A 16,156-nucleotide genomic window follows, 5' to 3' on the forward strand; every position below is an offset into this window, starting at 1 on the left:
GAGCTTTTCAGAGTGTTACCAATTAAATAAAATCAAAACTAAACGCAATATTTATATTTAAAAAATATACTTTTATTCTGCTAGATTTTAGATTGGATCCACTGTGGCCCGGCCCGACTGGGGTTGCAATAATACTGTTTTTGATGATACAAAAATTTGTATGGGCTGAAGCATCTATGTATTGTATGATTAGTGGTCTAGCTTTGTGCGGCTAGCCTTTAAGGAGTTACAATTTGTATATCCGACAAATTTGCGTCCCCGCAAGTAATGGCGGAAGTGTACTCGTACGAATGATATTTTGACTCAGCAGGGGATGTGCATTTACTATAATACTCTACCACATGGGGTTTGTGATATTTTATGAGCCAATGCATATTTCTATTATCGAATATTAGTGCGTCAATACTTTATAATTCATAGTTGCTTATTTGCTCAAATTGCCAAATGAAATCAACATTTTTCCTTGCCGTGAGTTGATACAATTGGCTTAAGCGTTTCCGAGAATTTTGGAACGAACTGTCTAAAATACGAAGTCAATCCTATGAATTGTCGTAATTGCGATATAGATTGTGGAGGCGGTAAATCTAGCAATGCTCTCACTTAACGTGCGTTTGGACTAATTTCTCCGTTACTTATCTCAAAACCTAGGTACTCTAAACGAGTTTTAAGAAAAGAGCACTTAGTTAAGTTAAATGAAAATCCCGCCTTACCCAATTGTGTTTCGTGTCATGCCATGCCCGTGACTGGCAGACTGTCCAGTAGATCACTAGATGACTCGTCTTGCAGACAGCGTCCGGCAATGAGTCTGGTGTACGCGCCCTCATACCGCAACGCGTAATTTCCCTAATGCCTACTTTTCTCAAAAAACTTTGCAAATTTACTTAAACACGACCAGTTCTTGCTAAAAGTCTGGTCCTAGTTTGGGATTTTTTCTCGAACATGTGCAATTTTGTGTATCATGCGTCATTTGTTTTGTGAGTGCTGTACAAGAAAGTTGATTTTTTCCTGCGCGTCTTTTATAAAACAATAAGAGGTAAGTTGTTAATATTTTTAAACTACTATTTCAATCTGATTTAAATTAAGAAATATATTTGTATTTGTATTTATATGTACAGTTTTGAGGACCACGAAAGAGCTATGTTGGATGATAAAAATAGAAACTACAAGGCATTGTCCAGGGCGAAGAAAATAGAAAACGGCGAAATAAATTATTTTTTTAGCTATTAGAATATTTTGTTATAAGTAAAACTGTTTAGATAATTTATAAATTTAAGTACTCATAGTTTTAATAAATTTAATTTGAAGTACAATAAACATTTTATTTACTGCATATATTTTTTAGTGTATTTTTATTTTGCATATTCCGAACTACGCAATAGAATCTATGCACAGATTTTCTGCATGACCTGGACACCAGACTTTCTGGTAGACACGTCAAGTACAAATTCCCCTAGCGCAGCTGAGGGAAATTTAAATTTTCCTTTGGTTGACTTGATACTTGACAAGTGTTGTAGATAATCAGTTCCGCGTATACGGCAAAACAACGGGGAAAAGTCTATTCTCATCTTGTGTCTACACATGACGTGACTGGAAGACAACTGGTATGTTGTCTGCTACCAAAACACAATTGGGTACTCAATATTTCTAATACGATACGCAACCGTTCTAAAGCTTCTTTAGTTTCGGATATAACCAACACGACATCATTATAGACGACAGCGCATGAGTGTGCCAGTGTTCCCAATGCTCTTATTATGGTCCTCTGAAAAACAGAAGGTGCATTTTTTAAGCCATGCCAAATGCGGTTCGTTTAATTGAATTTTCGTGTACGGGAATTTGGTAGAAACCACTAGTCATATCTAAGCACGAGAAATATTTTGCACCGCGAAGTCGGGCAATCTGGTCTGCGATAAGAGGCAAAGGATGCCTTTCAGCAATAGTATTATCATTTAACATCCTATAGTCCACACAAAGATGCCAAAGATGCCATTTTTCTTTTTTACTAACATCAGACAATAAAATAATTTGGGCTATCGACTCCTTTGCGAAGGTCAGGTCGCCCGGTCTCGATGGATTTTCGCCAGCAATGCTGCAAGCCAGCAAGCCCACGATTGTTCCGTGGCTATCGGGAATCTATTCGGCGCGCCTCGTATGGGGTCATATCCCCACTCTTTGGAGGACCTCGAAAGTCATTTTCCTGCCCAAGGCAGGCAAAAGCAGTCATGTGGTTCCAAATGACTGCCGGCCTATCAGCCTAACCTCTTTCCTGCTAAAAACATTGGAAAAGCTACTTGATTTGCACATCAAAAGCAACTCAATGCATCTGTTGTCCCCAAATCAGCATGCGTATACAAAGGGCAAGTCCATTGAGACGGCTCTCCATGCCCTAGTAGCCTTCACCGAGAAAGCAGTCCATTATAAAGAATATGCCTTGGGTGCATTTCTAGATATTTCAGGCGCCTTCAATAACGCAGGTGGGTCAACCGCCTTCTTTGCGACAGGCGGGTGGTGGCTACGTGGGGTGATGCGGCCATTACAAAGGAAGTGCGAGATGGCACTCCCTAGGGTGGGATTCTCTCGCCTCTTCTTTTGGAATTTGGTCGTAAATAGCCTACTTCAAATATTCATTAGACGGGCCCCCAAGCTAATTGCCTATGCCGACGACATAAGTATTTTGCTAACTGGGAAATGCCCAACCACCATTAGTTCTGTAATGGAACTTACTTTACGGGAAGTTAAAGCATGGGCCGAATCAGCCGGGCTCAGCATTATCGCGGACAAAACAGACCTTATCCTCTTCACGAAGAGGTATAAGGTACCTGCGTGGTCCCCCCCAAAAATAGGTTACACTATGCTAAAGCCGAGCCAGGCAGTAAAATACCTAGGTGTGGTACCGGACAGCAAACTGTCATGGAAGCTCAACGTGTTAGAAAGGGTGAAGAAGGCCACCGGATGCTTAGTTGCAATTGGGGCCTCTCTCCTAAGCTAATGCGGTGGTTATATATCTCTGTTGTTCGCCCTATCCTTACCTATGGCATTCTAGTGTGGTGACAGGCTACGGTAAAAAGGACGTACCTATCCATCATGGAAAGGACACAGCGTCAAGCGCTACTGTGTATCACAGGCGCTATCAAGTCGACGCCTTCGAGGTAATAGCTGGTGTCGAACCGTTGAACCTATACACGCAATCCATAGCCGCAAAATCGTCCCTTAGAATTGCCGCAACAGGCAATCTGGGTCTACTAGGCTATGGTCACAGCGCCATTGGTAGGGAGACTAGTAGAGACTTGGACTATACTATCCCCCTTACCAGTACTGATCATATAAAAACGATATTCATGGAACCGGACTGCTGGCGGGAAGAGTTATGCATTCCCGAAGCCCTCAACCTCTTCACCGACGGGTCGAAGATGGATGATGGTGTCGGAGCGGCCAGACCCAGTCTCCAAACACTCCTTAAAACTTCCAGACCATTGCAGCATCTTCCAGGCGAAAGTTTTTGCCATTGGTAAGGCTGCAGAAGTGGCTCGGAGTTTACAGCGTAATCACAACTCTATTAAAATCTTTGTTGACAGCCAGGCTGCAATAAGATCAATGCACTCTGATGTGGTCAAGTCCAAAGTTGTCCTGGACAGCAGAAGAGCAATAGAGTCGCTGAACGCATCTGCGATCGTGCGAACTCTAGGCAGGGAAATTGAGGTGCGCTCTAGACTTCAGTGGGACGCGAGCTGGCGCAATGCCAACTCGTGCTAAACTGCAAGGTTGATGTGTGCCTCTACTAACTAAATCTTAACCAAATTCGTCATGAAGCTTTCAAGGAAAGACTCCAGGCTAATGCTAGGCATTTTAACTGGTCACTGTCTGTCAGCTGTCCATGCTGTAAAGCTGGGTATCACGATCAGTGATCAGTGCAGGAAATGCAACGAGCCCGGGGTTAAGGAAACACTTGAGTATCTTCTCTGTAGATGGCCAGCGTTATTCCGACTCCGGCTGAAATACCTCAATTCGCCGTGCCACAACGATCTTCGTGACGTTTCACGGCTACCTCCTAGGATGCTGCTGGCTTTTACAAAAAATGCATCCATACTGTGCGACTTCTGAGACGAAGATACGCTGTACCGGTACAGCTACGGACCTCAACCTAACCTAACCTAGCAACTTGGTCGAATACAACGCACCAGGTTTTTTTTCTTCCTCGCCAAGCCTATAGGGACGTTATTGCACTGTCTTTTGTGGGCACTGTCTTAATGTCCAAAAGCCCTGTCGAGACTCAACTTTTTGGTATTCCGCTAATAAGCCAATCAGAGTAGCATTTTAGGATATTTGTTAAGACAATTTTATCGGAATCAACTAAATCTCTATCAAGTCACCACGATTTATAAATTTGAAATTTATCCAAAGCCTTAGTTAAGAATCTCTCGACAACTAACACAGCGTATTTCAAATACTTTTCTAAAATTACATGTAACAAAATCTCAAAACAGTATTGTTCAATATTTATATTACATAAAACTTGTTGAGTGCTATAAATTGCATCGTTACTTATACCATTGAGTTTTACAACATTATTAACTCTTTTTCCTTAAAATTTATGGGCGACACTTCCTTGACCAGCGAGCATTCTGCACCAGAATCAAAACAAAATGGAACAGACTCACCGGATGCCTTTATTGTTCCATCGGGTCGGGCTACTGCGCAGATATCCACACGCTTCTCAGAAATTCGTTCGTTTTCACCTGATCGGCCTTTAGGACATGCGATTGCAAAGTGCCCAATTTCGTCACATTTAAAGCATTTGACACCAGATCGATTTTTCACACCTGTCGTATTTGTGCTGTTGTAGGTTTTGCCTTTACTCTGGCTCTTCTGCAAACGTGCCCGACATTCGGCATATTTATGCCCAGCGTTTCCACAGTAATTACATTTTACCAGGGTCGGAGATTTGAACTTCTTCCGATCCGAGCCAGTCGCACCGTCTTCTATGCTGCGTTTCATGAAGGAGTGTGCCTGCAACTGTTGTTGTAGATCATTGCGTGTTTTTATTGAGCCATGTAAGCCAAAATTACAGACACAGCTATTTCTTCTAACTCCTTGGCTTTCCATTTAGACATAAGCATCGTGACAATCCCGCTGCCGTATTCAGAAAAGCCTTCTTCTGGTTTCGGTCGACCATTCAATACATTTAGAACCATGTCTGCAGAAGTTTCAATTCCAACAAAACGCTGAAGAAACAGTTCCCTGAACTGCGTCGAAGTGATGCCGGCAAAACATATTTGTGAAAGCCACTGTGATCCGGTGCCTTCTAATGCCTTACTTAGTGCTATCAGCAGATTGCTACCTTGGAGAATGTTATCAGCAAATATGAGGTCCACCGTGCTACACCAAGATGAGGGCTCCAGTCCAGCAACGTCAGGGTTACATTTTTGTAGGGTATATGTGACGCTTTACAATCGGGTTGCGGCGCCTTTAGAGTCTGCATGTTTTTAATTATTTCCATCATGTTGCGATTTTGCAGTTCTAATGCTAGCAAATGTGGATCAGTAGGCAAAGCAGATCCAACTTCTGATGTCGGAGAAGGCTCATTAGTTTCCATGTTCAAGTTCTATTTCGCAGCAAGTTCTGTTCGTCTCGGTGTCGCAACATTCACTAAACTCGCCGCGCACATTCTAAGCTGTTTCATAATTTTGATCAATCATAATGCCATCTTTTTTCTACACCCCTACGAACAGACCTTACTCAGCAGCAGAGTCGCTGCGCATTAAAAGAACCGTTAGCGACATTGTGTCCCACTCAAAAATGTACATGCAGGCACAATGGTCAAACTTACCATTCTATGCCACACATATACAGTCGGCTAATTTACCATTCTGCGACATATATATATATATATATATATATATATATATATATATATAATGGCGTCAACACGACAATTAAAAAAAGGTATATAAAAAGTGTTCGTGCCAATCGCTATTGCTAGGGTCGAGGGTGAACAATTCGATTAGAAGGATTAGTGTTTTGTGGGGGTGGCGTCGCAAGATGAGTAAAACACTTTCCTTTGAGAAATAATTCACTTTTTGAATTCACTTTATTTTTCACTTTGAAAAGATGCACTTGCCATGCGCTTGGCAGAAGTTTTGCATATGGAGTTGAAAAAAAATCACTAAATGTGGCCAGGCCAGGGTGACCAGCACAAGGGAAAGCTAGATCAGTGTGACTGCGCGTGACACAAGGTCACACGCACAATATACCAACATTGTCGCTATCGATAGCAATTCGATATGTGGATCGCGACCACACTGTCAACTGGATTACGCGATCACATCTGCATTGGGGGCTGTCCATATATTACGTAATCACGTTTTCTGCGATTTTTGACCCCCTCCCCCCCTGGTAATCATAAGTAATCATTTGATGAACACCCTGTCCCTCCCCCTCCTAGCAATGATTACGTAATCACAAAAAAGAAAAATATGAAAATTTGTTCTTTTAATCTGCATTTTCAAAAGGAGATTCCAGCCAATCTTTAATATTTTTTATTATTGGAAGTTGGCTTGTCAAAATCTGTTTATATCCGCAGGTATCATCTTCGTCTTCATCGTCTACATAGTCCTCGTCAAGCCATTCGAGGTCTTTACACCCTTCGTATGACTGAATTACTAGGCATTCTCCCTTTCGCCGTCCAGCCACACGGTAAAGGGGTTTCTTTGATTTCCAATCGAAGCTTACAGCTACATTTTTATGAATTATTGCATTCGTTACTTATCGACGGAGTAATCGGCGCTAAACCAATTTTTGAATAAATACTTTTAACACCAAAATTTTTATAAAAGGATTACGTAATCATTGCCCAAGACCCCTCCCTCCCCATGTAATCAAACATAATCATTTCCTTGACCCCCTCCCACCCCCTAAGTGATTACGTAATATATGGACATATGGATGGCGTATACGCCATCAACAAATTATATCTCTATCTCTTATAGTCTCTGAGATCTAGGTGTTCGTACAGACAGACGGACAAACGGACATGGCTATATCTTCTCGGCTGTTGACGCTGATCAAGGAATATATATACTTTATAGGGTCGGAAATGTCTCTTCCTGCCTGTTACATAAATTTCCTGCCGGCACAAAGTTATAATACCCTTCTACCCCAAGTTTTCAAAACGCTTAAAGTTTCACAAGTTTGTTTCAATTTAGAAAACGAGCAAGTTTGTCTTGCCGTCCGTCATAGTGAGTTATCGCCTAATGAAAAATCAAGTTAAAAATACTTGTATAATGAATCGGATAACATTAATTTGGTTGAAGTTGCGGGAAATATACATATGTTTATTACTTAAATATACATGATTGGAATCACCGGAATGAAATCGGTTAAAAGGGTGGGAATCAACATTTTTTTTTAAATTTCATCTTATAAACTTAATAACTTAATCTTATTAACGTAATATAAAAATTATTTATTCCCTTTCAGTGTGGATATGCGCGCTGGTATATCGAAGGCGCCGAAGCGGTGGTCTGATGAAGCAGTCTTCGCGAACAGAGCATTCTTTATTTTTGAAAACGAACCTGGAAAGCTGTCCGTGGACAAAATACAAGCAAGTGATTCTGGCGTGTATAGATGTAGAGTGGATTTTTTGAAGGCACAAACTTATAATAGACGAATAAGGCTAGATGTCATAAGTAAGTGACGAATGTGTAAATTACTATTAATATTGACGGCATTGCTGTAATATTTTATTATTGACCTATAAACCTATAGCAGTAGACCTATGTAGTCAACGCATACTAACAATAAAAATAAAAATACAAATTTGTTGCCGTTTATATAGTATTATTGAAGTTGGTCTAACAAATTTATAAACACAACCACTATGAACTATTAATTATGAGAACACTAAAAACCAAAATCGTTCAGTGTAAAAAATCACAAAAATATATGCGAGCTGTAAGTTATCGGATCTACTACGTGAAGGCGCAAAATTAACAAATGTTGTTCCTTTTCCCGTTGAATTAAAAATACACACGTTTTAATTTTCAATATACGAGGATGTATCTATATTTGTACTTCGGATTATTATTATAAAATCGCACACCTTGGGGGTAGGTTTGTGATGCTAGAGAGATCGAAAGTGAAAACTCCGACGGCATTTTAGCTAGCGGCGAGCTTTTTGAAAACGTTGTCTCTGTCATTATAGAAGGTAGTCGTCCATGATACAATAATACAAGGTAGTCCCGTCGGCGAAAGCTGTCCCTCTATAATCACTGACGAAAGTTTTTGCCGACGGGACCATGATATAGAAGGTAGTCTCGTCGGCAAACGCTTTCGTCAGTGCGTGTTCATTTTCGACGCAAGAGGTTGTCTGCGGACGAATTTTTTCTTAAATTAACCCTTATACAAAACGACATTTTGTAATGCATCGTATTAGGGTTAATGCACATTTCATTGTCGTCTCGCTCATACTACTACGCTGAGACCCTTTCAAGATTACTAGGGTACATGCTTTTGCCGACGAGACTACCTTGTATAATTGTATCATGGTCTCTGTGGTGGAGAGTTATAGGAGAGAGAGAAGTTGAGAGCGTGGAACTTGAGCGAAAAAGCATTGAGTGCTTCCGATGTCGTTGTTTCCCATTACATTGCTCATCATAATTTTTAAACAATTAACTTAGCGTAGTTTACGTCATTTTAGCACGCTTTAAGCTTTTTTTAACTGTAAAATTTTGCATTAACATAACTTGCTTCTGTGCTGCTTGACTTTCAAAGGTTTCGTAATAATCACTTTATCTTATTTAATGGTCCCAACCACGTTTTCTCATCAAATAATTTAGTTTTGAAATATTTGTACACAAATATAAGTTACTATTGTAAGATTAAAGTTAAAGGACTTTAAAACTAATACAGTCCTCTGATTCGAATTCATTAGAAACTGGAAATTTTTTCTAATGTTACCAGATGCGCGTGTTTTTTCCGCGGAACTCCATACAAAATAAACGGCCTTGCAAAAATTTATCGGCCCAAAAATATTTTTGAGCGTAACGATACTCCGATACTAGAATGAATGCGGATATCAAATCACCAGTTCCACATGCGACAAAATAGACAAACTATGTTATTATTCCGCACTCATATCGGCAAAGTGAATAGAAGCATCAATATGGATAATTAAAAAAAAAAAATGAAAGCGTCTGAGGCAGGATTACATATGAAGTTTAAAATCAAAATAATATTGCAACCAAGTTGCAACAATATGTGCTTGTGATATTGTCGCTATAGAAATAGGTAATGAATGTGATTTCATCTGTTTTTTAGGTTAATGTACATATTTATTTAATGAGCAAATGTTTGAGTGGTGTGGCCATAAGTTCTTGTTTTTACTATTTTCTTGGTTTCGTACCAACCACGCTCGCTTACTGAATAATTTAGTTTTTAATTGTCTGTACATACATGTACATAAATGTAACATCGTATTATAAGAATAAAACCAAAAGACTTGACAACTAATAGTCAGCTTATTTGTAACCAATAAATCTTTTTTTAAAGGTAAGTAGCTAAGTAGGACAGGCCGCCCCTACGCACAGTAGGTGGTAGCCGTGAAATGTCACGAATATCGTTAAGGCATGGCGTATCGAGGTATTTCATCCGGAGCCGGGATAACGCTGGACATTTACAGAGGAAATGTTTCCTTAACTCCGACTTCGTTACATTTCCTGCACTGATCAATGTTCGTACGCCCACGCTGTAAAGCTGGGCAGCCTGCAGTATTTACTTGAAAGCTGCATGACCTTTTTGATTAAAAGGGCGAACAACAGAGAGACATATCCAGAAAAGCCTGTTTGGACGGACGTCATAAGGGGCCCTGGCTGTGACTTTAGAGGTCCTCCAAAGAGTAGGGATATAACACCAAATGAGACACGCCGAATAAATTTCAGATAGCTATGGAACAATCCGAGTTTTGGGGGTTTTTAGCAGTGCTGGCGATAGTACATCGAGACCGGGCGACCTGACCTTCGCAAATGAGTCGATACCTCACTTTATTTTGTTTGCAATAATTAGACCGTCAGGGGTTTCATGTCCAAGAGACTATGAAAGAGCTGCCAATCACTATCCTCTGTTTCGATACATTCCGGGATATTTTAGCAGCGCCTCATTGCTCATGTTCACACTCCGCCGCTCGTCTTGAGCAGACTCGGCTAGAAGTCTGGTTAGACAGCAGCTTCCTCAGTATGGAAGAGTCTTTATTATTGTCCAGGTCTGAGCAGAAGGCTCGCCATTAGAACCTTTTGGAGATACTTACTTACTTGTCCCAGTGCGCTTACGAAGCGATGAGAGCTCTGGGTTCCACCAGGGTGTCTTCAATCTTCTCTTTGGTCTGTAGAGCATGCAGGATTGGCGAAACGCGGAAAGTACCCCTACTGCGAAGACGTTTACAAATGTTTCTAAGTACTGCACCGAGTTTATTGCACTCGGCGGACCTAGAGTTAGTACCGAGACTGGAGAACTTTAATCAGTTCGAGTTACTAGGGGTTCTGAATGGATCAGCCGTTGAAAAACTGATAAATAGAATTTTGAACTGAATGTACTTACTATCAGAGAGAGAGTTTCTTTTCAGGATTCAGTGGCGATAGTTATGAAGTTACCCGTAGTTCACGATTTAAGATTGGATTGTTGCACGGAGTCAACATAAATAAACATAATATTGTGGAGTCAGGTCGAAATTGTAGAATGATTCTCGCATTTTCAGTTTCAATTCCACCATTTTTTTTATTTATGAACTGGTCGCAAATAAAAAAAACAAAAAAATTAGGAAAAAATAACAATAGAGCCGACTTCCATTAAACTTCTCCACATATATGCAAATTAATTGTAGTTCCCGTATATGGTATTTCGGCTTTAATTACATGACTAACAAAAAAGTCTACTAGCGATTGCTTCATCGATCCAACAAAGAAAGAAAAAAAAAAATCATCAAAGATGATTAAAGAAATTAGAACGCCAGTGACAGTTATGGTTTGTCTCAGAAAGTCTGCAATACAACACAAAATAACAATAAATTTAATATGGTTAAAAAATTACGTTGGGCGAACCGGCCAAGAGGCATAGTCTTAAAAATATATTTTGAGTCCGTTCATATTTTGTGGTCAAAGTTGGTTTGTTGAAAACTATTCTGATTCTTCATTTTCATTCATTTTACCATTACATCATAGATAATATAATAAATTGATAATCCCAATTAAAAATAATGTTAATGTTAAGGGTAAAGGATTTTTTTGCAGGCATAAATAATTCCGTAGGTTAGTCTATAAAATTAATTTAAAAGGAACCCTTTTTTTAGACTCAAGATTAACGGTATTGATTGCGAAGGTTAGGTAAAAAAATATGTAGTTAAAGAAATATTTCCAAATTTTTATTATTTTTCTATTTTGTTGTAACTACTTTTTTTAAATGAGAATAACTTGAATATTTATAAATAAAAATTTGTCACTTATGAGGACCATTCTTGTTTCAGCGCCTCCAAAACAAATTCTTATACGGGATAGTGCTAATGTTGAACGGTCCACGGTGGTTGGCCCATATAGCGAAGGAGACATCATTACCTTGAAATGTCAAGTTGTTGGAGGTAAGCGTTTAAATAAGAGTCAACAATTATAAATAAGATAGCTAACTGAGATAAAGCTCAATTTTTCATATCCGCTAACCATAATCAAAGTCTATAAAGGATATAGATATAATTTTTTGTCGAATTTTGTTTTAAATTTTTTGCTTGTCTGTATATATATATTCCAAATTTGTTTAAAATTACATTAAAAATGTCGAAGACTTTAAAGAAAATCTTTTGTATGGGAAAATGCTTGTGCAGTGGGGTTTTAGGTGCTTTGGCTGATAATCTTGTCTATTTCGTACTCTATGGTATATTTTGAATGTAGTACTGCATCAATATCCTTTGGTATATTTTTATTAATTTTGCGATATATTAATTTGGTATAAAATTAATATCACAATATTTTGTTTTTATTGAAAATGGTTAGCGGGTGTTTGTGGTGGCGCAGATGTTCCCAAGATGTTTGCCTTTTAAAAACACTCGCATTTTCTATTTTATACATATATTTTAACTTTCGGTTTGTTAGTTACGAAAACGCACAGAGAGGGGGTTATGGGGGGTGACCGCTTTAGAATAAGTGTAAATCGACGCTTGAGAGGCAAAATGCCGACGGCACGGAAACCCCGCGCGGAGTGACCGGTGCCATCGGTGCTGAGGAAGGATACGTCTTCGTCCGGGATCGTTCGACGGACAGTCGAGTTGAAAGAGGTTCTGAGGAGGTCCTGTCACGGGACCAATCGTATAGGTTCGTTTGACGAACAGTCGAGCCAAAGGTGTTGAAATATACTTCATGTAGGGTCCTATTACAGGATCGATCTTACAAGGATCGATCTTACAGGTTCGGTCGACGGAGAGTCGAGCCGAAGGGGTCGAAACAGATTTTGAGTGGGGGTCTAACAAAGACTCGCGCTTAGAGGATCGTTCGACGCACAGTCGAATCGAAGAAGGATCAGAGGGGGTCCCGGAAGGTCCTATCACAGGACCATTCTTAGGGGCTCGTTCGACGGACAGTCGAGGCGAAAAAACTGAAATAGAATTAGAAGGGGGTCCTGTCATAGGACCCATCGTAAGACTTCAATCGACGGACAGTCGAGTCGAAAAGGACGAGATGGAGTTAGAAATGGAGCCCGACACAGGGCCGGTCAGGATAAAACCGAAAATGATCTCTTGACCAATGAGGGTCCCACAAACGTTCGGACGAGAGCCGCCGAGAAGAACGGATGGGAGGATATCTGCGCCTAAAAGCACGTCTATCTGCTAACTCTCATAGAACTTGGGGTCGGCCAGCGGGATGCTTGGCAGATTGTCGAGGATTGTTTGTGGGACAGAGCATGACATCAGATTTCCTGCTAATTGAGGAAGGACGAACGCCGACGCCTCAATCTGCAGATCTGGTCGCATCGGGGAGCCAATTAGGAATTGGAAATGCTTTCGGGGCTGGGCTGCCACAGCTTGAGTCAGCCCAGAGACGTGGGCTTGAACGGATGTGTATGGCATCTTCAAGCGCTTGAACAATCGTTCAGAAATGAAGGTAGCCTCTGATCCAGAATCGATCAGAGCCCGTTCTGTGTGCCGAACGCCGTGATGGCAAATGTGTACAACAGCTGTACTCCGCAGAACACCTTGTGTGTTAACTGCCAGGAAAGATTGCACATTAGCTGACTGGGAAGGAGTGGACTGTATACTAGTAGAAGGATTAGTGACTGTCGGCGTTGCGTTGAATCGATGCATGTATGATAACGACCACTGTGCGCACTTGTGCACTCGGCCAGCACATGGCCTCGTGCGAAACAATTTAAGCACAGCTTCTGCTGCTTGATATGGTTGACCCTTTCATTGACACCCATCTGAAGAAAGTGAGGGCACAATCGAATCGGATGATTCTCCCGGGAACAGAATTTGCAGGACTGGCTCTTAATGGTCACCCTACTCTCAAAGGAGTTGACCTGCCTGGAGACGGGGGCATCCTTGCGTGAAACCGTCGGAGCGTTCGTGCTGGATGACACTTCCGCTATCGCTTTAGGGTGCCATGTCGTTCTAGAAGAAAAGCGTTTATGTCAACCCACGTTGGAATATCGCTCTTGTTTTGGATCGATTGCTCCCAGAGAGAAAGGGTCAATTTGGGGAGCCTTGAAGAACACGAGACGATAAATTCTCGATGTTGATCAGGCACACTTGAATGGTACTCTGCAGCTCTTGGTTAGCCAATCCCGACTCTTTCCCAATGCCGGGCAAATTAAACAAAATTCTCAGCTGACTCTTCACGAGCAACCGTTTGAAAACTTCCGACAGTCTCGGATTTTTATATAAATAGCAGTGAAAGTGAAAGTGGCCAGCGAGTGTAATCTCTTCCGTCCGGTGCACGGAGGCAAACGACACCCGATGGGCATGAAGGTTGTACGGGTGAACGGGGGGTGAGCGCCTGGAATACACTGGCTATTTGCTCACTCAACTGAGCTGTACACTGTTCACGCATCTGGTTCCGAAGAAAGTATCGAAAGCACGGAGGCAAACGACACCCGATGGGCATGAAGGTTGTACGGGTGAACGGGGGGTGAGCGCCTGGAATACACTGGCTATTTGCTCACTCAACTGAGCTGTACACTGTTCACGCATCTGGTCCCGAAGAAAGTATCGAAAACAAAAAAAAAAATAGGGAATTCGAAAAATTATTCCAAAAATAGCGGCAAGTTAAAGTAGTTCAAAACCACTAACTCGTTCCAAGCGGATAACAATATCCGAATACGGACAGGTTATTATTGAATCACTACTAACTTTCACTCGTATCAACAAGTGATCAACACAGGGTAAAAAACGAAAGACCCCTTTGTTTACGTTGTCTAGACTTCTATGTTTCCATTGCTGTTGCAAGGAAACTATAGTTTCTAAGTATAGTTTAGCTATATCTAAGACTCCATATAAGCGACAATACACTGGGATTAGCTGGCAATGTTTTCTTGTTTGTTTCGGCAATACAGCTATTTTGAAGGGAGGTCTTGTGGGAGGTCTTGTATACTGGATACACGATTTGCTACGAATGTTGCTAGCGAAGAAGGCGACATTCTAATCCCATGCAGTGTGATTTTTGAATCTCTCCAAAAATGCACACTCTCGATTCTACATTTGCCAAGCATTGGCTTGACACAAATCCATGAATTTGGATATTGGCTTTGCTGGAATTGTTGTATAGTGGAATGGATACTTTGTCAAGGTTTAGTAGATTTTCTCTAAATCTCTCCCAACTCGTATGCATCTGCATAGGGATGATTTCGTCCCATGTCAGATGATTTTGCCAGAGCTCTTGCAGTAAGATTCTGGCTTTGATACTGATGGGGCTCAGCAAGCCAAGTGGGTCAAACATACAAGCTGTCACAGACAAAACGTTTCGTTTTGTTGGGCTAAGATCGGTGAAGCTGGAGTCCAAATGATATCGAAATATATCAGGCATGGCGTCCACCGCATGGTCGAATCTGTGTCGTTGAAACTGAGAACTTTATCAGTTTCATTCCCATTGATTAAAGTGGGGTGTTTGGAGTACTATTTGGCCAATTGAAGACCACCGGAGCTTAGGATATCTGACACTTGGACACAAATCTCCTTCAGCGTGTCAGCTCCAGTAAGCATGTCATCGACGTAGACGTCATTGCAGACGACTTTAGCTCCAAGAGGATGCGTTTCCTTATGGCGAACACCAAGTTCGTGAAAGCTTCGTATGGCCAGAAAAGGAGCAGACGCAGTGCCATAAGTAACTGTATTCAGTTGATAAATTTGAAGCTTTTCTGATGGATTTTCACGCCAGAAAATAAGTTGAAACATCCGATCTTTGGAGACCAAGTTCTATATATTCTTTCATGAAACTGACATACATTTCCTTTAACGTTGCGTTTCTTGAAACCTTACGTTCAAGTGAAAGAAACCGACGTTTTGCCGTTTCGAAGGACGAACCAAGTATTTTCGGGTCAGTTTTAAAAGGAAGACTAACTTCTAGTCGCCCTGTCGATAGAGTTGTCACTCGGTCAATAAAGTCCTGTACGCAGGGTCTTTGCTCTGACGAATATTTAGCGAATATATATTCGATAAGTCTGAAATTTTTTCTAAGTTCCATAGCCTTTCTATCAACGAGTCAAGTTTTAAATCTTCCGATGAGTACGTCGTTGCACCACATAATGGGTTCTGACTCGGAATACCTTTGCAACGCCCTGACACAATCCACCCTAGCAGAGTTTTTTGTAGCAGAGGGCCACTGTCATTCAATTTAATTTGGCCTATGCACAGAAGGTCGAAAAAGGAATCGGCTCCTAATAGAAAGTTGATTCTCTGCGGCTTGTAGAAGTAAGGATCAGCCAGTTCCACTTTAGTCAGTATTTGTAACTGCCTAACTGGAATCAAGCTGTCTGGCTGCTGGTTCGAAATTGATTTCAGCACCCAAAACTAAGCGTCAAACTGATGTTTGTTAACACGAGACGCTATCGTTGTATGACACTTCATGTCGGGCTACCAAATTTGACGTTCCTATGGCCGTAACTGTCAGACACTGTTCTGGTTCTGGAT

The 16,156-nt window shown here is 41.0% G+C and overlaps 1 protein-coding gene across 4 annotated transcripts in view; it reads left to right on the forward strand.

Annotated features, from left to right (window-relative positions):
• The window catches only part of LOC117573212 (hemicentin-1), a 100,657-nt gene that overhangs the window by 27,504 nt on the left and 56,997 nt on the right, over positions 1–16,156 (forward strand). For all 4 annotated transcript variants that reach the window (XM_052006623.1, XM_052006621.1, XM_052006622.1 and 1 more), the window contains 2 exons: positions 7,477–7,685; positions 11,513–11,623. In XM_052006623.1, coding sequence (XP_051862583.1) covers positions 7,477–7,685; positions 11,513–11,623 — 320 coding nt within the window. The remainder of the gene's footprint in view (positions 1–7,476; positions 7,686–11,512; positions 11,624–16,156) is intronic.

This window comes from Drosophila albomicans, chromosome 2R (assembly GCF_009650485.2).
Source record: "Drosophila albomicans strain 15112-1751.03 chromosome 2R, ASM965048v2, whole genome shotgun sequence".
Classification (NCBI taxonomy): Eukaryota; Metazoa; Arthropoda; class Insecta; order Diptera; family Drosophilidae; genus Drosophila; species Drosophila albomicans.